The sequence below is a fragment of the Xenopus laevis genome, chromosome 2L (assembly GCF_017654675.1).
Source record: "Xenopus laevis strain J_2021 chromosome 2L, Xenopus_laevis_v10.1, whole genome shotgun sequence".
In the NCBI taxonomy this organism is placed as follows: domain Eukaryota; kingdom Metazoa; phylum Chordata; class Amphibia; order Anura; family Pipidae; genus Xenopus; species Xenopus laevis.
Genome location: NC_054373.1, coordinates 152,888,266 through 152,911,712, shown reverse-complemented (window position 1 = coordinate 152,911,712; position 23,447 = coordinate 152,888,266). Strand labels below are relative to the sequence as shown.

At 38.2% G+C, this 23,447-nt stretch overlaps 1 protein-coding gene across 1 annotated transcript in view; it reads left to right on the top strand.

Moving 5' to 3' along the window:
• nckap1l.L (NCK-associated protein 1-like L homeolog) overlaps positions 1–23,447 on the top strand; it is an 83,511-nt gene that overhangs the window by 20,610 nt on the left and 39,454 nt on the right. The window contains exons 12-26 of the mRNA XM_018247538.2: positions 239–348; positions 1,988–2,120; positions 2,231–2,312; positions 3,134–3,192; positions 5,496–5,641; positions 8,239–8,371; positions 9,620–9,739; positions 10,518–10,657; positions 11,983–12,114; positions 12,377–12,595; positions 13,748–13,884; positions 17,485–17,582; positions 18,073–18,166; positions 20,613–20,695; positions 20,891–20,971. Of these exons, the coding sequence (XP_018103027.1) occupies positions 239–348; positions 1,988–2,120; positions 2,231–2,312; positions 3,134–3,192; positions 5,496–5,641; positions 8,239–8,371; positions 9,620–9,739; positions 10,518–10,657; positions 11,983–12,114; positions 12,377–12,595; positions 13,748–13,884; positions 17,485–17,582; positions 18,073–18,166; positions 20,613–20,695; positions 20,891–20,971 (1,767 nt within the window). The remainder of the gene's footprint in view (positions 1–238; positions 349–1,987; positions 2,121–2,230; positions 2,313–3,133; positions 3,193–5,495; positions 5,642–8,238; positions 8,372–9,619; positions 9,740–10,517; positions 10,658–11,982; positions 12,115–12,376; positions 12,596–13,747; positions 13,885–17,484; positions 17,583–18,072; positions 18,167–20,612; positions 20,696–20,890; positions 20,972–23,447) is intronic.

Below are 23,447 nucleotides of genomic sequence, written 5' to 3'. Positions count from 1 at the left end.
GTAAGTTGTGTAAGGCTGCTGTACATTGGACATGGTACAGCAAAACTGTGCATCAAACAGTTTAAACATTTGTTCAGGGACTCTAACCTTTAAGGGTTGTAATGTATTTTATATTATACAACAATGTATAAGGTGCGTGATTGACACTTGAGATTTTAACACTTGGGCCATAAGTACAAACACAGAACAGTTTTTATTTTGGGAAGTATGCGGCTCGTTAATAAAATACTTTCTGTAGGCACTTTTTGCATTTATGGCTCTGTCCTTCTGCCGGGATGAGATCAATTGGCTGATACGTCATGCTGAGAACATCACCAAAACAAAGACACCAGAAGATTACGTGGATGTGTAAGCAAACATATACATATATAAACCTTTGTATAGAATTGTATTTAGTAACCCTAGTGACCAAGTAGTTACATCAATGGCACATGTGGTCATTAAAAATATGCAACGTATAAGCCATGATGACTGATATAAAGCACCCCAATTATTGTACCTTGTACAGCGCATCGCAATATGTTGGCGCTATATAAATACATGCTAATGTTAATATATTACATTATCCTCAAAGGCAATATTGTTGTTTATGACACATGTGAGTAATTTCTGCCTCTTGGGCTTCTCTTCGCCATAAGCAGCAAGATTCCTGTTAAAGGAACAGTAACATCAAAAAATTAAAGCGGTTTAATATACTGTTAACGTGCACTGGTAAAAGTGGTGTGTTTGCTTCAGAAAGACAACTATATTTTATATCAATATGCTGCTGTGTAGCCATGGTGGCAGCCATTCAAGCTGGAAAAAAGGAAAAAAAGGCACAGGGTACATAGCACATAACAGATAAGCCCTGTCCAATACAATGGTGTTTTATGTGTTGTTATCTGCTAGGTGACCTGTGCATTTTCTTCTTATATTCCAGCTTGAATGGCTGCCCCATGACTACACAGCATCTTGCTTATATAAACTGAAGCAAAAACAGCTTTTATCAGTGCATAGCAACAGTATATTATATTTTAATTACTTTGATAAACTTTTGGTGTTACTGTTCCTTTAACAATAATGGGAAGTGATTTTACCAAGAAATATGCATGTTTGCCTTATACTCCTGTTTACAACACTCACTTTGCTAAAAAATGTCTCCTTTAATTCCACCATTTAGAAGAGAACTGGCTTGTTGTTCACACGCTGAATATTTTACTGTAGATTCAAATCCAAATCTAGACTTTACTACAGGTATGGGATCCGTTATCCGGAAAGCCGTTATCCAGAAAGCTCCGAATTACAGGAAGACCAACTCCCACAGACTCCATTTTATAAATTTTTAATTTTTTAAATGATTTTCTAGTAGACTTAGAGGAGAATTCAACCCTAACATTAAAAAATCCCTTACCCCCTATCCTACAAAGACCACCCTCCCTCCTCCCCCCGGCCTAAGTGTTACCCTCGGCAAATGGCCCTAACGTTTTACTTATCCCTCAGTGCAGATTCAGGCATCGGACGCCATCTTCAGCCGCTTCGGTAATCTTCGGAATGAGACTGGCGCTTCGTTAATTATACTTCCAAGTAGTTCTAACATCAATGGCACGTGTGGTCATTAAAAATATGCAATAGTTTTTGCTAAAGAGAAAATTTTTCCAACTGTGCATGCGTTGCCATGCTGGTCCCATTCCGAAGGTTTCCAAAGAGAAGAAGATGGCGCCTGTGAACTCTAGTGCCTAAATCTGCACCGAGGGGTTAGTAAAATGTTAGGGGCATTTTCCTGGGGTAACACTTAGGCCGGGGGGAGGGGGTCTATGCAGGGTAGGGGGATAGTGTTTTTTTAGCGTTAGGTTTAAATTCTCCTTTAAGGCATGAAGAACCAACAGAAAGATCCATTATCTGGAAACCCCAGGTCCCGAGCATTCTGGATAACAGGTCCCATACCTGTACAAGCTGTTTAATAAAAATCAAGCTTTTTCTATTTGTTTGTGTTTTGCTTTCATATTAGACACATTGCTGAACTCATCTTTCACATGGAGGCGATTCGGGCAGCAGTAAAGAAGCATCTGTCTGTCATACAGAAATACCACATTCAGTATCTTGCCCGATTTGATGCTTTGGTTCTGAGTGATGTCATTCAGGTAAAGAGCTGGGGAATTTTCTCTGAATAAGGAAGTTTAAAAATAGCAGAAGTATAGGTGGAACAGAATGTCACAGAATGTACATTTCTCTATATTGATATACTTTACAGAATCTGACTGTCTGTCCAGAAGAAGAATCTGTGATCATGTCATCATTTGTGAGCTCCCTGTCGGCACTCAGTGTAAAACAAGGTGAGTATACCCCTAATCCTTCTCTCCTAATCCTTCTGAGGTTTAACCAGTATAGATGCTAAACCTAAACCAGTGCAATTGCCTTCAGCAACAATCCAGCAATTGGTTTTGATCAGTCCACAACAAGCTAGAAGATGAAAGCAAAGACCTGATTGGTTACTATGGGCAGTTAAATGAGTGAATAATCTAGCACCTGTTTTAGACAATCAGTTATTTTTTGCATTGACTTATCATTGGGTGGGTCTTAGCCAACCCTGCAAATTCATATACAGGTAAGGGAGCCATTATCCAAAAAACAGTTATCCAGGAGATCTTGACCTCTGACTAACTTGCTTATTCTCTGTATTAAAACAGGACGTTGAACCATGGTGATAAATAAGCAGCAAAAATCCATGTTGATCACAAAATAATCTTGTTTGCTTTAGTAGCCTCATCTTTAAATTAACTTTTAGTGCAATGTAGAGAGTGAGAAGGTCCTAAATAAAAAGTAATAATAAGTAGCAATAACAATACATTTGTAGCCTTACAGAGCATTTTATTTTTTTTTATTGACCCCTATTTGAAATCTGAAAAGGGTCAGAAGAAGAAGGCAAACCATTTCAAAACTGTCAAAAATGAAGGCTAATTGAAAAGTTAATTAGAATGAACCATTCTATAACATTCTAAAAGTTAACCCCTTTAAAGTATAGTGCTCTACAATGATCCATTTTCCTAAAAAAAAACATATATGTATTGTATATTTAGTTGTAAAGGTATTTTATTTCTATTACTTTTCATATACATGCAAACTGAATGGAATTATACCTTATTCTCTATTATAGTTGAAAACAAAGAAACATTTGATTTCCGGTCACTGAGACTTGACTGGTTCAGGCTGCAGGTGAGACAGAACACTTTCCACATTTCCACATTATAAAGAAAATTATGTAGGAGCACAAGGTTCAATATTTTTCTGACAAACAGAGAAATTACTTCATAAATTAAACTGAGCAGAGGGAATAACATGTTGAAGCATAGCGTAAAGAAGATATATTACGACTGGTCCTTAGTAAAGGTGTGTGCAAAACTATAAACCTTTAATCCTGGGGAGAAATGTATTCTGTTTGAACAGTTGTTTAGCTATAACTTTGGAAGCAAAAGCGTCAGTCAAGTACTGAAAGGATAAATTGTGGTACTATTAAACAAAAAAGAAAAAGCTGTAGTTTTTACAAGCTGTACAATATGAATTTTATGAGAAAAATTCAAGCAGGGGCGATCCTGGCCATTTTACCGTTTAAAGTGGCCTTCGTTCTGCTGCTCCCCCTCCTCACGGCACTCATCTTTTCAGTGCCAGAGGGGGTCCACGTCGCTAGTGCCGAATTTCCAGGTTGAAAAACAGAAATTCGGCTCTTAAAGTTACTGTACCAGGAGCTGTTTTTTTGGCACCCCTGGCAACCAGGGGAGGATGGCACTGTCATCTGAGGCGAGTTCCTCAACTTGCCTCATTGGCGGAGCGCCCCTGAATTCAAGTATCAACTTTTTAATCGACATATTTGTTTGTATGTTTCTTTTAGAAAAGATCTGATTCTGGCTAACGGTACAATTTAGAATGTATGTTAGTAAACTCTCTGGGCAGGAGCAGCTTTATTTATCTTTTGGGAGTACCTCATACCACCCCCAATAAGCCTCAGTTCTGCCCTTGCTCTCCGCCTGTCCCCAAGCCCTAATTCTAGAACCTCTTAGAATTAAGGGCCCTGGCGACAGCACATAGTGTGTGTATATTTGAAATTACTTTTTCCTGAAGACTTAAAGGGTTAACTCTTAGGGGCCGATTCATCAAGAGTCGAATATCGATATTCGACTAGGAACTAAAATCGTTCGACTTCGAATATCGAAGTCGAACGATTTAGCGCAAATCCTTCGAATCGAACGATTCGAAGGATTTTAATACAACGATCGAAGGAATATCCTTCGATCAAAAAATCTCAAAAAATCTCAGGCAAGCCTATGGGGACCCCATAGGCTAACATTGACTTCGGTAGCTTTTAGCTGCCGAAGTAGGGGGTCGAAGTTTTTCTTAAAGAGACAGTACTTCGATTATCGAACGGTCGAATAGTCGAACGATTTTTAGTTCGAATCGTTCGATTCGTAGTCGTAGTCGAAGGTCGAAGTAGCCCATTTGATGGTCGAAGTAGCCCAAAAAACACTTCGAAATTCGAAGTTTTTTTAATTCGAATCCTTCACTCGAGCTTTGTAAATGTGCCCCTTAAAGTACAATTGCTCCTGCCTTTCACATTATGTAAACTCTTCACCTTTTGCATCGGTTACTGGTCGCTCTGTAATTCTGTATGTTCTTTGCATAAACCCATTTATTGTACAGCGCTGCAGAATATGTTGGTGCTCTAAAAATACACGTTGTTAATAATAATAATAATAATAATAATAATATGAAACCATTTTAAATGACCAATAATACCAGACGGGGAACCCTTTCCTTGATCCAGTCTCCTGCATCACAGCAATGTGTATGTATCAATTGAAACACAACTATTATATCCTTGCAAAATCCATTTAATGGGTATAAATTTGGGATGCACCAAATCCAGGATTCAGTTAGGGATTCAGCCAGAATTAGGCCTTTTTCCACAGGATTTGGATTTGGCTGAATCCATGTGCCTGGCCAAACCAAATCTAAATCCTTGACTTTTCACATACAAAAACGTTTAGCCATGCACGGTTCTCTTTATCCCTTCCAGGTCAAAATTAACATTGTTGTGTAAATTAGCATTCAGCCGAATCTTTCACAAAGGATTCTGGGTTCAGTCAAATCCCAAGCACACACAACATATTTTGGTTTTGGTTTTTGAAGTGATATAGTGCACATTGGATTTTTTCATCATTAAAATTATAAATTATTATTATCATTATAAACACATATTTCTAAAGCACCAACATATTCTGCACCACTGCACAATGACTATATAAATAGAACATACAGAAACAATTGATAACTAATATATCAGTTAAAGAAGGCCATACCCAAAAGAGCTTACAATCTCAAAGTATAAACTTATAAGATGTAAAGGGGGACCTTTTCCCTGTCCTAAATCGAGGCAGCTTATTTTAGTACATGTGATTTCCCTAATGGTCACTAGGTGTCATAAAAACCACACAAACTGACAGTTATTACATTTCTATCCCTAGGCTTATACAAGCATAGCAAAGGCCCCGCTTTCCCTGCGGGATAACCCAGATTTGGGAAAAGTGATGAATCTAATCATGTTTCACAGCTGGATGCTTGACTCAGTGGAGGAGCTTCTTGTGGAGACATCTGACCTCTCACTCTTTTGGTAGGTAGTTTGCTTGTCATTTGTATGTATAACTTTATTTATAAATCACTTTAAGGACACACAAAGATGTACTATATATAAAAGTACACACAGGGTGGACAAGTAACATAATAAATACAAAATACAAAAGGAGTTTTGTTTATCATTGGCTGAGCTTTCAAAGTAGCAACATCCCTTTTAATATATAACATGCCTTATGAGAACAGTAATATTTCAGCAGTGACATAAGTTTATTGGATTAACAGAAAATATGCAATATGGATCATATCATAATTAGACAGGTGCATAAATTTGGGCACCCCAACAGAGATACAGTATTACATCAATACTTTGTTGAGGCTCCTTTTGCAAATGTAACAGCCTCTAGACGCCTCCTATAGCCTTTGACGATTGTCTTGATTCTGGATGGCTGTATTTTTGACCATTCGTCCATATAAAATCTCTCCAGTTTAATTAGATTTGATGGCTGCCGAGCATGGACAGCCTGCTTCAAATCATGCCATCGATTTTCCATGATAGGTAGCAGGTGTTTTTCTTGAAATGCAGTGTTCTTCTTCCACCATGCAAAGTGCTTTTTTTTATGACCAAAAAACTAAATTTTTGTCTCATCAGTCCAAAGCACTTTGTTCCAAAATGACTGTGGCTTGTCTAAATGAGCTTTTGCATACAACAAGCGACTCTGTTTGTGGCATTAGTGCAGAAAGGGCTTCTTTCTCATCACCCTGCCATACGGATGTTCTTTGTGCAAATTGCGGTGAATTGTAGAACGATGTACAGATACACCATCTGCAGCACGATGTTCTTGCAGGTCTTTGGAGGTGATCTTTGGGTTGTCTGTAACCATTCTCACAATCCTCCACATATGCCAATCCTGTATTTTTCTTGGCCTGCCAGACCTGGGTTTTACAACAAATGTGCCTGTGGCCTTCCATTTCCTGATCATATCCCTTACAGTTGAAACTGACAGTTTTAAACCTCTGAGATAGCTTTTTGTAGCCTTCCCATAAACCATGACACTGAACAATCTTTGTTTTCAGATATTTTGAGAGTTGCTTTGAGGATCCCATGCTGTCACTCTTCAGAGGAGAGTCAAACAGCAGCACAACTTCCAACTGACCACCTTAAATACCTTTTCTCATGATAGGACACACCTGCCTATGAAGTTCAAGGCTTAACAATCTAACCAATTTGGTGTTGCCAATAATCAGTATTGAGCAGTTATGTGCAAAATTACTAGGGTACCCAAATTTTTGCACAGCCAGTTTTTCACATTTGATTTCATACCATACAACTGAATACTGCTTCACTAAAAATCTTTGTTCAGAAAACACCCCAGTACTCAGATGTTCCTGGAAATTGAAAGACATACCAGTTATCTTTTTTGTTGAAAGTAGAGTAAATTATTATGCAGGATGAAAGGGGTTCCCAAACTTTTTCATATGACAGTATATGTGTACAAACTGCTTAAGTGCCATGTGGTAGCAGAGACAGTAGGAAGAAGGTCCCTACCTTGTAGAATTTACAGTCTAAGTGGGAGAATAACATACAGACACAAATTGGAGGGGAAACGTTAACAAGATTAAGATATTGTTACAATTCTTATTGGATGCAAAACCAGCCTATTGAGTTTATTTAATGTTTAAATGCTTTTCTAGTAGACATAAATTACAGAAAGATTTGTTAACCCGGAAAACCCCAGGTCCAGAGAATTCTAGAAAACAGGTCCCATACCTATATATATATTTTAAGAATTAATTATATCCAGAATTCTGGGTAAGTAGGGCATTTTCCTGTTTTTGAAACCATTTTCTTTTAGCCTACTGAAAAATCCCTTGCAACTGAATGTGTCTTGCCTGGGTTTGACATTTTTGTAATTCAAACTAAGAAAACTAAGGTCAGCTAGTCTACCAATGCTATATAAAAGGTACATAGCATTATCTGAGCTTAATCCACACAAGAAGCGTAAGAGGTTTTGTGAGGTATCAGGGTCATAACTTCTGTGCTTGTGGGCTTTTACAGCAACACTATGACATATTGATTTTATTATGTTATCCTATACTGTACATTATATAGCACCAATATGTTTCCCAGAGCTTTACATAGGTTGTTTATTGGCCCTTGTCCAGTGGAGCTTGCATGCCCCTATCATGAGTTGGTTAACCTGCCTATATGTCTGAGTGTAGGATAGTCAGTCAGAAGTGATCTCAGGGCACCAGCACCATAAGTCAGCAATGCTAAATACTGCAGGGCAGTGGAGTCTGGGGGACATACTCCTTAAGTGGCAAGCCCCCCCCAGGAGGACTGAGATATTAATTATGACTGATTGACTGGTACTCCTAAACGTTCAACCCTGTCAACTAATAGAGTGGAACCCTAATCTAGAAAACAATTCTCATGTTTGACGATGCTCCCTATAAGGAAATGTCCACTAACACCCACACACAACCACAACTTATCCAAACTCAGCCCATTCATGAAGCCACACCACCTTTTCATTCCTCAGTTTGGACTGACACTCTGTTTATATTGTTATATAATGTTCATTTCAATACTTTTAGAAGAGCAATACGAATTTTGTTGTTATCGCTCTGCTTTAGCTTTCATGTTCGCACATTTGAGAAGATGTTCTTGATGACAATGGAAGAGCCTACTGCTTTGCGTTATTCAATTGCATTTCCTATGATCTGCTCCCACTTCTCCAGTTCCATCCATGAGATGTGCCCAGAGGAGGTGAGAGACAACAAAGGACCAATAATTTAACATACATAGTAACTAATTTACGTTGAAACAAGGCAGGTGTCCATAGAGTTCAACCTTTTTTTGTCTAAATGAAACCTGCCTAACTACTATCTGATCCAGTGGAAGGCAAAAACCCCAGTCAAAAGTTTTTCCTCAGAAAGGAAAAAAAAATCCTGACCCCCAAAATGGCAATTGGACCAGTCCCTGGATCAACTTCGTACTAAGATCTAATTTCAGTAATTCTGTATTTTCTCACTTTAAAGCAATCCAAATCCTTCTTGAAACTGTCTAATGTATCCAACCACTACAGTAACTAAAAGGACAAAATTCTACAATTTCATAGCTCTGTGAAAAAAATACTTTTTTGAATATTCTTATATATCAAACCTGCCTGCCTGATTTTCAGCCAGATATCAGTCAGTCCGTCAGCTGGGCTCAAACATGGGCCTTCTGGACTGAGTCGGCAACTTTTATCAGCCCTTGTATGGCCGCTTTAATGCTGCCACAATGGGAGGGAGTGTTTTATGTGTGAGTCACTTTTTATTTATGTTTTTATTGAATAAAACTTTTATCTAGTGTATAAGTATTTATTTCTTAGTGGAGGCACCCATAGGTGTATTATGGGATTCTACTAAGAGGAAAGCTTACCAGGTACCCAGCCTTCCACCATATATATAGTGAAAACCTATCACTGGAGTGGCAGATGTTATTGATAGTGCTTATTAGCGTTAACACCAAGTTCGAAGAAATACTTAAGATACTATGAAGTCTTTGCCTTTTGAAAATTTTGATTTCTTTGGTCAGCAATGACATTGCATTTTGGGTTTATAGGCTTTAAGACAAAGGTATATGTCCTTTATGGAACTACAGGTATGGGATCCTTTGTCCAGAAACCTGTTATCCAGAAAGATCCAAATTACAGAAAGGCCATCTCCCATAGACTCCATTTTATCCAAATAATCCAATTTTTTTCCATTTACTTTTCTTCTGTAATAATAAAACAGTACCTTGTACTTGATTCAAACTAAGATATAATAAATCCATATTGGAAGCAAAACCAACCTATTGGGTTTATTTGATGTTTACATGATTTTCTAGTAGACTTAAGGAATAAAGCTCCAAATTACGGAAATATACGCTATCCAAAAAACCCCAGGGCCTGAACATTCTGGATAATAGGTCCCATACCTGTATTTCTAACTTGTAGTGGCATCACTAACCTGTTCATTGTATTTGTAGTACCCACATCTTAAGAATTGCAGCCTAGGATTCTGCAACAACTTCTTGGATGAGATCAGCAAGCAAGCCAGTAACTGTGCAATGGACATCTGTGCAGAGCAGTGCAACCTTAGTGAAAAGGTATCCTTACTGGTTTTATTTGCAATAGTGAGGCCATTGGAACATATCACCCTTTATTTAAACATATTATTTATATTTACTTTGTACAGATAAGATAAGACACAAATTGGCAACATGCTACACTTTGTAGGAGCAACAGGAAAGTCTCAGTGACTGGGGGGGGGGGATTCATATGTGTCCCCAGTGATTGTAATCACTTATCTTATATCCTGGGCTCATGTTTGGTGTATTTTAGCGAGCACCACAGACCCATACTCTTCTTCCGCTTCTTCTTTCTTAGTGCAGGTTCTCGTGCACTGTAGATTGAAAAGCAGAACTTTAACAAAAAAAGATGGCTTTTTCACTCTACTGCACATGTGTTGGTCTGGGGCATGGGCACTGAAGAAAGAAGAAAGAGAAGAGAATGACTAAATGGTGCTCACTGAAAATACCCAGACCAGTGCAGCTTTCTTCTAACAGGAGCACTAGGCTGTGTATCAGTTAAATAAATACAGTTGAAGCATTTCTTCTCCTTTAATGGTAAATGTAGCACATTTGAGGGACAAAAAAAGACTACTAACTTTCTAAATTTTCTATAACATGCAGCCAATTATTAAATGAGGATTGTAACTCTTTAAATAGTGCAGGAAATAAATGAAGGTCAGCAAGTACCCAGGACTAGAGTTATAAAGTTGGGTAATGCAGGATAGCTTAGACTCACGAGAACAAAAAATCCCACCAAGGATCTTTAACTACTCATATTTGGGAGTATTTAATATATTTTTGTGTATGTTTTCAGCTGCTTCCAAAGCACTGTGCTGCCACTATCAGCAAAGCCAGGAAAAAGAGGCTAAAAAAACCTCCACCGAAGAAAGCGGAGCCAGAAAGGGAAAAGCCAGGTGCAGAAAGCCAAAGGCGTGACCGCAGTGTTACCACAAAGTGAGAATTAATTATTTTGAACCTTAGATTATATTGAAGACTTTTGTAATATTTCAACAAAGGAAATCCAGTTCAATGCAAACCTCACACAAAATCATAATAATTTTAAATATGTCTCCTTGGACTGGTGGCATAAACTGATAAAATGTCAGCTTAGAAGGACGGATACTGGGTGGGAGGTCATTTACAGAGTGCAGGGTGCAAACTGCATTATTTTTGAACACTTCTGCCTTTCCTTGCACTTTTCTGAATTGTTGCAGGTCTCTGTGCGAAAATGAAGAGTGCTCCCAATTGATACAGGGCTCAAGGCAGGTGTTAATTGCAGAGTACCCTTGTACCAATGAGAACTGTACTTTGCACATTGTATCGTATTAAGCAAAGTAGTTGCAATTAGGGTGGCCATATACAGCTCGACCTTGTAAAGTATCTGACCTGAATGATACATGGGCCAAGCAGACAGATACAGGTATGGGACCTGTTATCCAGAATGCTTGGTACTTGGGGTTTTCCAGATAAGGGATCTTACCGAAATCATTTAAACATTAAATAAACCCAATAGGATTGTTTTTCTTCCATTAAGGATTAATTATATCTTAGTTAGGCTCAGGGTACTGTTTTATTATTACAAAGAAATAGGAAATCATTTTTAAAAACATTAATTATTTGATTATGGAAGACGGCCTTCCCCTAATTCTGAGCTTTCTGGATAATGGATTCCATACCTCTACTGTACAAAATGCCACACTATGTATGGCAATCTTCCCATGGTGCAATACAAAATTGATAGGTCACTCAGATGTTTGGGAGAAACTCAATAGATTATAACTGTGGTCCATGTGTGCCAACCCCAGCCCCTCAGCATAAGGAAGCAATAAAAAAATATATTTTATTATATCAGCAACATTTTGCATTTTGTGCCAAGACCCCTTACTCATAGATTTTAAATTCAAAAACTGTTCTAATTGTTTGGACAGACAGACCAAAAAACTGATATCTGGCACTGGCAGATATAGTACATCATAGTAACATTTTAAATATACCCGATCCCCAAACCAACTGATATCCCTATTACATTGATATCAGAATATTAGTTTCGTATCATTTTATCCGTATGTGAGAGTCCACCATTGCAATATAGTTGGTAAATGAGTCCTGTTTTACAATACATACAGGATATGAATTTAAATATTATAAGTAAGATTGTTATTCATGAAGACATTTACTTGGTCATTATTCATGAGAATACCTAATGCCTTGAGGCCAAGGGTTGGCAGCCCTATTTTTCTTAATATTCTGTTATACTTACATATATTTCTCTACTGTAGCTTAGATAAACTGCATCTGACTCTAAGTGAACTATCCATGGCATTGAACCACATGCGGAGTATTCGTGTGTTCGAACATGTGGTCACCCCGGCGGAATACCTGAGTTCCCAGCTGGAGAACCGATTTGGAAGGTTTGCAACTTCAGAAGAATATATTAAACACTGGTCAATGAATTTTTCTGTACAATGTAGTAACTGCTGAGGGCTTGCCTTGATTTCTTAATAAATCCCTTTTTTTTGTTGGCACACAATTTGCCCTGGAGCAGTAACCCATAGCAAATAATACGATGTTTGCTTTTGATAAGGTGACAAGTAACTGCTACCTGCTCATAGATTGCCGTAGGTGATTGGACTTTTAACAAACTTCACACCTAACAAACTTTTCTCTATGCAGGGCTTTAGTTAATATGGTGAATTTCAAACAGGCAACTCGAGAAATTCAGCGCCCATCTGAGGTCTTACAAGGCATGAGGGCTTTCCTGTCCACTCTTAAGTCCATCGGTCATTTGGTAAACATAGATGTGACGCGTACTATACGAAGCACTTTGCTACAGCAGACTCAGCCAACTGATGCCAATGGGGAGCCAACCATTACAGCTTTGTATACTAACTGGTATGTCAGCTAGCAAACATCCTCCTATGTATATGTATGACACAAATGCAACTGGAATGTGTTTTCACAAGGTCAAGTGAACAAAGCAGGAAAGAGCCTAGAGTAGAGCTAGAAATGCGTCAGGAAAAACAGGCTTCACGTAGACATGAGTACTGGGTAACACCAGTAGACAGTCAGCTCACTTGGCAAGGTGTAAACATCACACATTACTTATTAGTCAAAGGAATAGTCCATTAATGGGACAAATTGAGGCAGGCAGAAGACAAGCAGTGTTTAATTGGCAAGCCAAGGTCTGAGAAGGTGGCAACCAAGCTAAGTTCAATAAACAGACTTGAGGTCAGGGCAAGCAGAAGACATTAGAGTCCAGTAAAATGCAGGAGGTCAGAACCAGGAGATCCACAGAAACATTCAAAAAGGATTGGGACTGGAGCACGGGAATAGATTGGGACCCAGGAACCAGGCAAGGAAGAATTTAGGAACCAGTTAGGAACACAGATTGTGTGTGAATGCACAAATACAATTAAAATGAGGGAAATGGTAAAACAAACTATAAAGGTCATCAGAGTATGGGATACTGTTATCAGTGGTTGGTATAATATTAATGCCAGGGTTAGAAACATACAGATAATTTCCTATTTTATAAATACTGTTCTAAATTCTTTCTCTTTGTATGTGATTCAGATCGGTGTTAGTACTTAATTCTGAATCTATCCAGGTGTGTTTCACAGTGCCTCTAGATGCTGCTCTAGAAAGGAGAAAGGTTTACACCCCATTCTATTTGGAAATAACATTTATTAACACTATATACTATTTGGGCTGATCCAACCAGCTTGGCACAATGGACCCTTTCTGTCCACAGGCTACATGTAACCTGCTATATAAGCCTGCAGAATAAATCCAGCATCAAATTGCTCTTATTTTTATCTCACAAGGCCACTGGAAAAGAAGGCTTCCTCTCATTTGATAAATGTATAGTCACACAAAATTACCAAGTTCAGTGCACATACATTTACACATGACATCATGCTATAATTTGATGTAATAAGAGAGTGTAAATTAGTTTGGCTGTTAATCGCTGAGATATGTCTATTGACTCTGGGAATAAGCTATGTATATACATGATTGGGAAAATAATTTTGGGATTGTGTTTAGGTACCTGGAGTGTCTTCTTCGCCAAGCCAGCTCAGGGTTTATTATATATTCGCCAGCAAGGAAAACCTTCATGGACCTACCAACTGAGATCATTGGAGAGCAAGGCCTTAATGCAGAGGAATACTCTGATGTGTCAGGTATGACATTAATTTGTGTGAAGCTAAATGTTATTTTAAGGTCTGTCCCTAGCATTTTCTTCTCTATACATATGTTGCTGATTAAGGCAGTAACATGTTAATAGGAAATGTGAATTTATGGACAACTCATCCATCTTGTTGCTTAGTTACAAAGGAAGAAGAATGCCGGATATTTATTCTTGCAGCATATCCCAAAACTATTAATTTGCCTCAGGCTTATTGCTGCTCCAGAAACTGAATCTCAAAACGAATGTCTAATGTATCTGCCAGTACTAATACCTCAGGGAGATAATTCTAGAACTTCACCGTTTTAACTGTAAATAACCCTCTCCACGTGTTTAAATGGAAGAATTAGCCTTGTGTGCTCTATAGAGATGTAATGAGTTACAGGAAAGTTTATTGTATATGCACCTTATATATTTAAACTCAGTTTCAAATAACAATGCCATTGACAAACCCATCTTGACCAGTAGGCTCTGTTCTCTTGTTCTTGCAAAAAAAGACAATATGAAGCTAGAGAACACCAAAAAAAGGGGCATTATATATTATTTATAAAGGGTCAGAAAAATACTTTTCTCCTGCGAGTTTCTAAGTGCTTACTGGTCCTCACTATTGCCTTTTCATCTATAAGTATCCCTAGCTATCCACCTAGCATGGATGTAAGCAGAGCTGTATTTACCATATAGGCACCCATAGGCCTATGCCTAGGGTGGCAGCTTTAGGGGCGGGCAGTGTCGGACTGGCCCACTGGGATACCAGGAAAACTCCCGGTGGACCCAGGTGTCAGTGGGCCTCTTGCTTCTAACCATTTGGCCTATTTCATGGTCATTTCCTATTTCAATATGGGAACAAAGAGGTTTAATAATGGAAGAATAGAGTATAGTATGTAGAGAAAAAAAGACTTGGAGAATAAAGAGGTTGAGTGAGGAGAAGAAGTATAATAGTTTAGAAAGTGGGCCTTCAGCCTAAGGTTTTCTGGTGGGCCCCTGGCATCCCAGTCCGACACTGGGGGCGGGCCAGTTACCTATAGGTAACTTTTAATGTATATGAATATTTTAAAAAGTAGTTTTTTAGTGTCAGTATCACTTTAAGTGCCTATATGGTAACTAAAGTTTGCGAGAAAAAACCCTCCCTAGCCCTCCACCAGATACTTGATGGGGGTACCTTTGTCCTCTATGATTGTTGCTAGCACAGTACAGCTGACCGGCTTATCGGTGAAGGGGAGAGGCTGAGGTCCAGTGTCTATGGGGATGCCGGACCATAATACAGCCCTGGTTGCAGGGGGAATATATGTCCTGTATATGTTGAACCAAATTTATAACCTTACATTTATCTAAACAGGGTCTAATCTGCAGCAGAATTAAGTTGTTTTTCCTTTGATCTCATTTTATTACTAAAACGACATTCAACACATACACGCATGTTGTACTAGACATTAGGCAGGATTTAGACACTAGGCACTGAATTCAGATGCGCCTGATATTATGCAATGTAACATATCCGTTAGTGATGTGTGGGTTGAGAAAAATACGACCGACAACCAACCCTAACCCGCGTGCCCCTGATCCGCGCCTGCCTGCCCCCCACATTTGCCTTCCGCTTATAGACCCACTCCGCCCCGCTGATGACATCAAAAAAGGGGCGTACACGCCTGTGGGTATGGGGCTGGACCGCAGATCACTAATATCCATACTACAAGCAAATCGTTGCTGCTTTATGATATAAACCTGGGACCTTGGTATATGGCACCAAAAATAGATCTTCTTTCCTCCCACCAATACCCCTCAAAATGATTTGAATATTCACAATGCATGTGCTGTTTATTGCTGCTCATTCCCCTTCCTTGCACTTTTTTTTTTTTGCTTATTACATCTTATTTGTAAATAATTTCTGTTTTTTTCAAGAAAATATTTGAATCTTTTCTTGGGTTAAGGGACACAATGTTCTAATAGATCAACTGAAGTTAGAAGATAATCCCTGCTCCCATTTCTGATTATCAGTTAGCAAACAGATCCTTCTGCTGCTGGGGTGGTGTGCACAGAGCGCATCCTTCCAAGCATGTTGCCATGGAAATGGCTCCGGCTCCCATCTTTACTCAGTTTTAATTCTTGTCAACTGTTATTAGCCTCTTTAATATTATAGTGGATGCACCATACTTTTGGTTATTATGTTACAAAGCTTAAAAATTAATACTACGAATTACCAATTAAATGTTCATTAGCATAAAAAAGTTTTTTTCTGTGCTGTTCAAAACCCATTATGTCTCTCTTTCCGCATTGCTTTTTGACTCTAAAAAGATGCTGCAATGATGAGCAATTCTGGCTTTATGGTCTCTTTCAGAAAATTTGTTAAGCTTGCAAATGCCGAAATGCTTATTGTGGGTCAGGATGATTATGTAATTGGGGCCTTGGAAGTTGTACCTATTAGATAATTAGATTGAGCTATTGTCCTTATCAATTATGGACAACTACTAGCACTATGGATGTTATGTATCTTTTTTAATGGCATAATCTGCCTTGGGAAATATTATTAACACATATTTATAAAATGTCAACATATTATCATATATACATTGAAAATGGAAATGCCACCACAGATGCACATGATGTGGATGGATGTGGCTATAAAGGGTTATACACTCAGGGGGTTATTTACTAAACTCCGAATTTATCTCATTATTTTATTAAAAAAAACACAACCAAACTTCCATGCCCGATTTGACCTTTTTAATAATAAAAACAATTCAAATTAATCAGATAGGGAAAAAAACCTGATAAAATCGAGTGAAAACCCAAATTTTCCAGAATTTTTTGGATTATCGGACTAAACCCAGCACAAACCACGATATCTTCAAATTGGGATAGAGACATCTCCCATTGACTTATACAGAACCTCAACAGGCCTGAGATGGCGGATTTTCAGATTCAGGCTTTATACAGCATCAGGGAATATTAAATCTCGGAAAAAAAATCCCCAAATCTCCAAAAATCCCGACCAGATAAATTTGTGGTTTAGTAAGTAAGTCAGTGGTGACAGAAGCTGCATTTAAGAATATAGAATAAAGTCTGCCTGCACCCGAGAGGAGGTAATGTTTCCAGGTGCAGGAACATCAGGCAGAAGGGCAGCAGCAGAGGAGCGCATTCTCAGCCTGAGTTTATCCGCAGGCAGAGAAGCAATCGGTCGAATTTTGATGTAGGGGCATATTTATCAAGGGTCGAATTTTGAATTTGAAAAACTTCAAAATTCAAATTCAAAAAGACCAACCAAAATTAAGTCAAAGTTTTTTTTTTGGCCAAATAGGTCCATTTTCGATCGAATAGGTCTGTATTTGGCCGAATTCAATTAGTAGAAATTGAAGCAATAACGCATTAGACCGATTTCGAATCAAAGATTTTTTCAAAGACCTTTGATGAATCTGCCCCAAGGTGTGGGGACTAATTTTCATACGATATTCGGTGCGTGTATTTTTTTCATTCGAAAATTCACCTCGACCTTTGATAAATCTGCCCCTAAACATAGGTTACAAAGCAATATCTTCAATCATCCATTATATTTTGAACTTTCAACTTGTTTGATTGATTTTCCTTTGTCCCTTTCTAGAAATGAAAGCTTTGGCAGAATTGATCGGTCCTTATGGGATGAAGTTTATGAGCGAAAATCTAATGTGGCATGTAACCTCCCAAATTGTTGAACTTAAGGTACTTTACATTTTACAATACAAGCAGATGAATAATATAGTAAGTATATAATATTGTCAATGATATATATATTAACAAAAGATTACCGCACATTTATATTTGTATTTAAATCCATGTTCGGTTGCAAGTTTGAAGCTAGTTATAATTGCTTTAATGTAGAACATTTCTAACAATACATTTACTACTGTTTGTGAATGTGGCAGGCCGTTTAGATTGTAGATGGTCTACTTAGCGAGAGATGTCAATTTTATAATGATCTGACTTTTCCTGTAGCGCTCTCAATAAATACACCATGAAAAGGCACAGAACATTGCCCTTTAGGAAGTTCCCAGCAATTTCAGGCAGAACATATGTAGTTCCTTCTTATGCAACAGGCTAAAATGTAGTCACTAATCATAAAGCAATAGAATATCAGAGGCATAAATAAAAGAATATTGCACACTTGAGATTTCTAAGCAAAGGTGTTTATTTTTTTATATTTCCTTTTCAGAAACTGGTTATGGAGAACATGGACGTGCTGGTGCAAATCCGCTCAAACTTCAGCAATTCAGAACTTATGCCATCCCTTCTAGCCAAGCTCAACTGTAGGTCTAAATACCGTATAGATATTCTTTCATTCTGCTGGCACTAATTGTTGCATGTTCCAAAATACATTCTCCATTTTATCATCAGGGAAATGCTGGTTTCGATCAGTATTGCACATCATTACCTTCTCTCTTACATGCTCATTTGCATATTGGCAGGCACTGAAATACTAATTTTTTTTTTCAATATTTTTGTCTCTTAAGCTTTTAAATGGGGGTCACTGCCCCTGGAAGCCCCCCAAAAAATTGTTCTATGAGGCTTTTGGAGGGTTGTTTATTAAAATTAGAATGTTAAAATCTCGAAATAATCACGTTTTTTTCACTAGAAAACTCAAATTTTTAGAGGGAAAAAACCCTCAAATTTTTCAAGCTTTATATCCCAATGAACCAAAAAACTTTAATCCAAAAATCCACCATCTAAAGCTGGCCATAGATGCAAAGATCCGATTGCACGAATCATCGCATGATCGGACTTCCCCATCTCCCGACCTGACACGAACCATTCCGATCAAATAAAGTACAAAAGAACAGATCAGCCGATGTTCTGCCCCTGACAGCAATCGTACGAAAATTATGTCCGACAAAAGCTAGTGGCAGTCTCCCACTGAAAATCATTCGATCGGCAATACATGCAGAGAAATTATCAGCAGCCTTCAGAAATCTTTTAACCTGTCCGATCGACCGATCTCCGCGGACGAAAAATGTCGGCACTCTCCACACGCGGTCCGAAAATCGTACGAATCCATGATTCGTACGATCAGATCTTTGCGTCTATGGCCAGCTTTAGACCTGTCGAGGTCCTGTATAAGTCAATGGGAGAGGCACCTGTCTCAATTTGAACGTTTCATGGTCTGCGCTGGGTGTAGTCCGTAAATCCGACTTTTTCGGCAAAAACTCGAAAAAGTCAAGCAATTTGGGAAAAAGACAGAAAAATTTAAGTGATTTGGGTTTTCACTCAGTTTTATCAAGTTTATCGATTATATTTGAGTTTTTCTTACTTACCTTTCTATGAAATTCCACTCCTATTCATATTCCAATTTCTCGCTCAACCCACTTCTTGGTTGTTAAGATAAATTAAACCCTAGTTACCAGATTGCTGCTGAATAAAAAGCTAAAACAAGTTATAAAAAAAAAAAGAAAGAAAAGACCAGTTGCAAATTTCTTATAATATCAATGTATATGTCATTCTAAAAGTTATTTCAAAGGCAATGTCAGCACCAGGGACCTATAAAGAGGCATAATAATGTTTTCATCCCTTGAGTTAATGCCCTTTTTCATGCAAGACAGAACTTTATTTGCTTTAGTAGCCACAGAATGACACTGCCCAGAATTAGACAACTTGTTATCTACAAAAACCCCTAGATCCTTCTCATTTGAGGAAACTCCCAACACACTGCCATTTAGTGTATAACTTGCATTTATATTATTTTTGCCAAAGTGCATAACTTTGCATTTCTCAACATTGAACCTCATTTTCCAGTTTGCTGCCCAGTTTCCCAACTTAGACAAATCACTCTGCAAAGTGGCAGCATCCTGCATGGAACCTATAGTTCTGCACAATTTAGTATCATCTGCAAAAATAGAAACAGTACTTTCAAAGCCCACCTCCAGGTCATTAATAAACAAGTTGAAAAGCAAGGGACCTAGTACAGAGCCCTACGGTACTCCACTAACAACACTGGTCCAATTAGAAAATGTTCCATTTACCACCACTCTTTGTAGTCTATCTTTTAGCCAGTTCTCTATCCAGGTACAAATACTATGTTCCAGGCCAACATTCCTTAATTTAACCAGTAACCTTTTGTGTGGCACTGTATCAAATGCTTTAGCACACCCTGTTATACTTTAAACACGCCCTTTGCTTGATCACAGTTGGAATTGGGCAAATCACAATCATTTCGGGATGGTTGAAAGGTTTGTCAGAACTGCCTTAGAGAAAGGAATACTATTTCCAGGTGCCCTGTTAAAGAATAGTATATTGACCTATAGTTAAAAGAGAAGGAAAGGCTTGGTGCACTTGAGGGTGCCAAATGTTAGGCACCCCCAAGTGATTGTAGTTACTTACCTGAATCCCCGGGCCAGTGCTTCTCTTCCAGCTTACTCTTTCCTTAGTGCGGCTGTGTATGCACAGTAGAACAAAAAGCAGAACTTTAACTAAAAAGTGGGTTTTTTCGTTCAACTGTGCATGCGTTTGCCCCGGGAAATTTGAAGAAAGAAGACGCTGGAAGAGGATCGTTCCATGGTGCTCACTGGTATAACCCCGGGCCGGTGCAGTTTTCTGCTGATAGGAGCACAGCACAGGGTTTCAGGTAAGTAACTACAATCACTTAGGGGTGCCTAACATTTGGCACCAAGTGCACCAAGCCTTTCCTTCTCCTTTAAGAGCCTATAATCATTTTGATGCCAGGTTTTTAATGACTTCATTGCTGTTTTTTTTCTGGTATAGCTCCTGATAATTTGCTGAAGAGAATGACGATAATTGGTGTTATCTTATCTTTCCGGGCTTTGGCACAGGAAGGTCTTAGAGAGGTGGGTGCACATTTCAGTCATTGTCCTAAACCTTTTTGGCAAACAGAAATATGTATAGCAGCCAAATCTGCCATTTCCATTTCATTCCATTGTCTCCAAAGACATCATGAAAGGTCCGCAGGATGGTAGGCCATGAATTATCCTTGCACAGCGTAATTCAATTGTAAACACTGGTTTTCTTTTCCATTCCTACAGGTTTTTGCTAACCATTGTCCATTTATAATGAGTCCCATTGAATCCCTGAAGGACCTGGTGACCCCTGATATTGATATTCAGGTAAAGGTTTAAATTTTTTAGCCATTTATTTTTGTAAGAAGTAAATGAACAGTAGATTTAATAGCATGAATATAGACATGTATACATTTTGGTTGCCAATTTTTAGACAGTTATGCAATATAATCACCACGAAAGCTTTTAGACTTGAGTTCCCTTTTTGTGGAGATGACCTAATAAACATGAATCAATTTAGGATTACATTTTAGTTTGTTGTGTAGATATTGAAATTAGGAGATAGTCTACACTAATCCTCATTGTTAAAATTTGTGGTTTAGTTCTGCCTATCTGCAATTTATTTTGTACTGACCCCAGCAGCAAGAAGGTTGTTTTTATCGTTGTTTTTCTACATTTGTTTGTCATTCATATTCTTTCTCACGGTTCCCTCATCTTCCTCAAATTATCAATAAACGGCTGCTCCAAATGATATACACACCTGTTTGTAACCCTTTTCTCCAGTTAAAGCTGCATACAGTAGTTGCATATTAAGGCAGACTGAATAAGACATAAATCCATTAAGTTAAAAACATTTACTAGGGGTCTGCCATGAGTTTGTTATGCCATATGTAGTTCATCATGGTTAATTCTTTTCTCATGCAAATGGAGAAGCCTGCTGATGAAATGATTGGCAGGTCTATGGTTTTGCTTGGATAGTCAGACAAGCCAGAAATACCAAAGAACATAGTGTAAGGACACACTGATCCAGACAATCAGATGTAGGGGAGCTCATGTCATAGCGAGTATGCAATGCTACTACATGTAATATGGCATTATTGTTGCAAATTCCAAGATAAAAGGCCTTGAAAACCAGATGATAACATATCATACATGTTCATAATATATTGTTGATAACATTGCACAAACCACAGATTCATAACCTATGGGTAAGGACCCACTATTGCCTTCCAATGATTTTAATTTGGGTCTTCATAATCCCCTTTAATATAGGGAAATGTCCTGCTACAATAAACAGTAGAAATTTAAATGAGGGCATAATTATATTTAAGACATTCTAATTTCTAGACTTAATCTTGGACACCTAGGAAAAGGCTAAAACACTGGCACACGCTATTGCAGATATACCATAAAAAAAAAACCATTCACTTTGTATGATGCCCATTTGCCTGTAGAGTTTGATAATGTCACAGGTACTTCTGCTGACCATTCATTGAACCAGTGTCATAGATCTGGCAGTGGGTTGTGTAAAAGGCAAAGGAAATGTTGATACTACAGGTGCCTTAGGTTGCTGAGCAGTGTGATAATTCTGTGCCAACTGGAGTAGCAGACAGCTATAGCAGCTCCTTCCCCCTCTTCTTCATAGGCTTTCACACCTCTCCAGTACTATTAGCAAATCTTGAAAAGTGAAAATGTGCTACTGATACTAATGGGGCTATTAGACAGAAGAGAGATAGTTGATGCTGTGGAAGGATGTGCCTATATTATAACAGTAACAAAGTTTGGTGAGCCAAGGGAGTATGTGGCTGTATGACATGATCCTTTAAATATTTATTCAAAACCTACTGTCATCGTCTTAGATATAATGCCATTTCTTTCCTATATGTAATTTAAATTAAAGCACAACCAAAGACACTCACCAATAATTTCTGATGGTTCCAGTTATCTATTGGGACCATCAGCTAGCAGCTGAATACTGTCAGGCTGCATACAAAGCTCTCTGGAGCTAGCTACACTAAATAGGGACTTTGTATTCCATTTTGATACAGGTTTATGCAATTTGTAATCCAGGATTCGGTTTGGGATTCGTGAAGGTTTCGGCCTTTTTAAGCAGGATTCGGATTTGGCTGAATCCACATGTCTGGCTGAATCCAAATTTGCACATGCAAATTAGGGGCGGGAAGGGAAATCATGTAATTTTTTGTCACAAAACAAGGAAGTAAAAAATGTTTTTTCCACTTTTTCTCTTTTCCGCCCCTAATTTGCATATGTAAATTAGGATTCGGTTCAGAATCTTTCATGAAGGAGTCAGGGATTCGGCCGAATCCCAAATAGTGGGTTCATGCATCCCTATTTGGATATATATTAATTATCAGTTATATGCCCCATCTTCTTCTTTAATTCGATGTTCCATTAGCAGTAATGGATATTCCCACATTTTAGGGGGAAAAGTGACAAGCTATAGCAGGGGTGTGTGTCTTTCAGGAAGATATGGGAGCAACAGCTTTCTCTTAATGTATATGTAGCTTTATGTTAAACTTAGGAATCTGTTATTATATAATAAAATATGGTACATTGATGCTCAAAATCAGTCAATCAATGTCATTCTGTTGTTGTTCATTTGTGGTTGTAGATAAAGTGGGTTCAGGAATACCATGTAGTACTTCACTATCTGGTCTATTAATAGGTAGTATAAAGTAACTAACTGGCAGATAAACAGAGAATCACAATTTACACAGTCAGCACCCTCACCTCCAAAGACCTTTAGTATGATGCACGTCCAACGGTTCCCAGCCTCGATCCG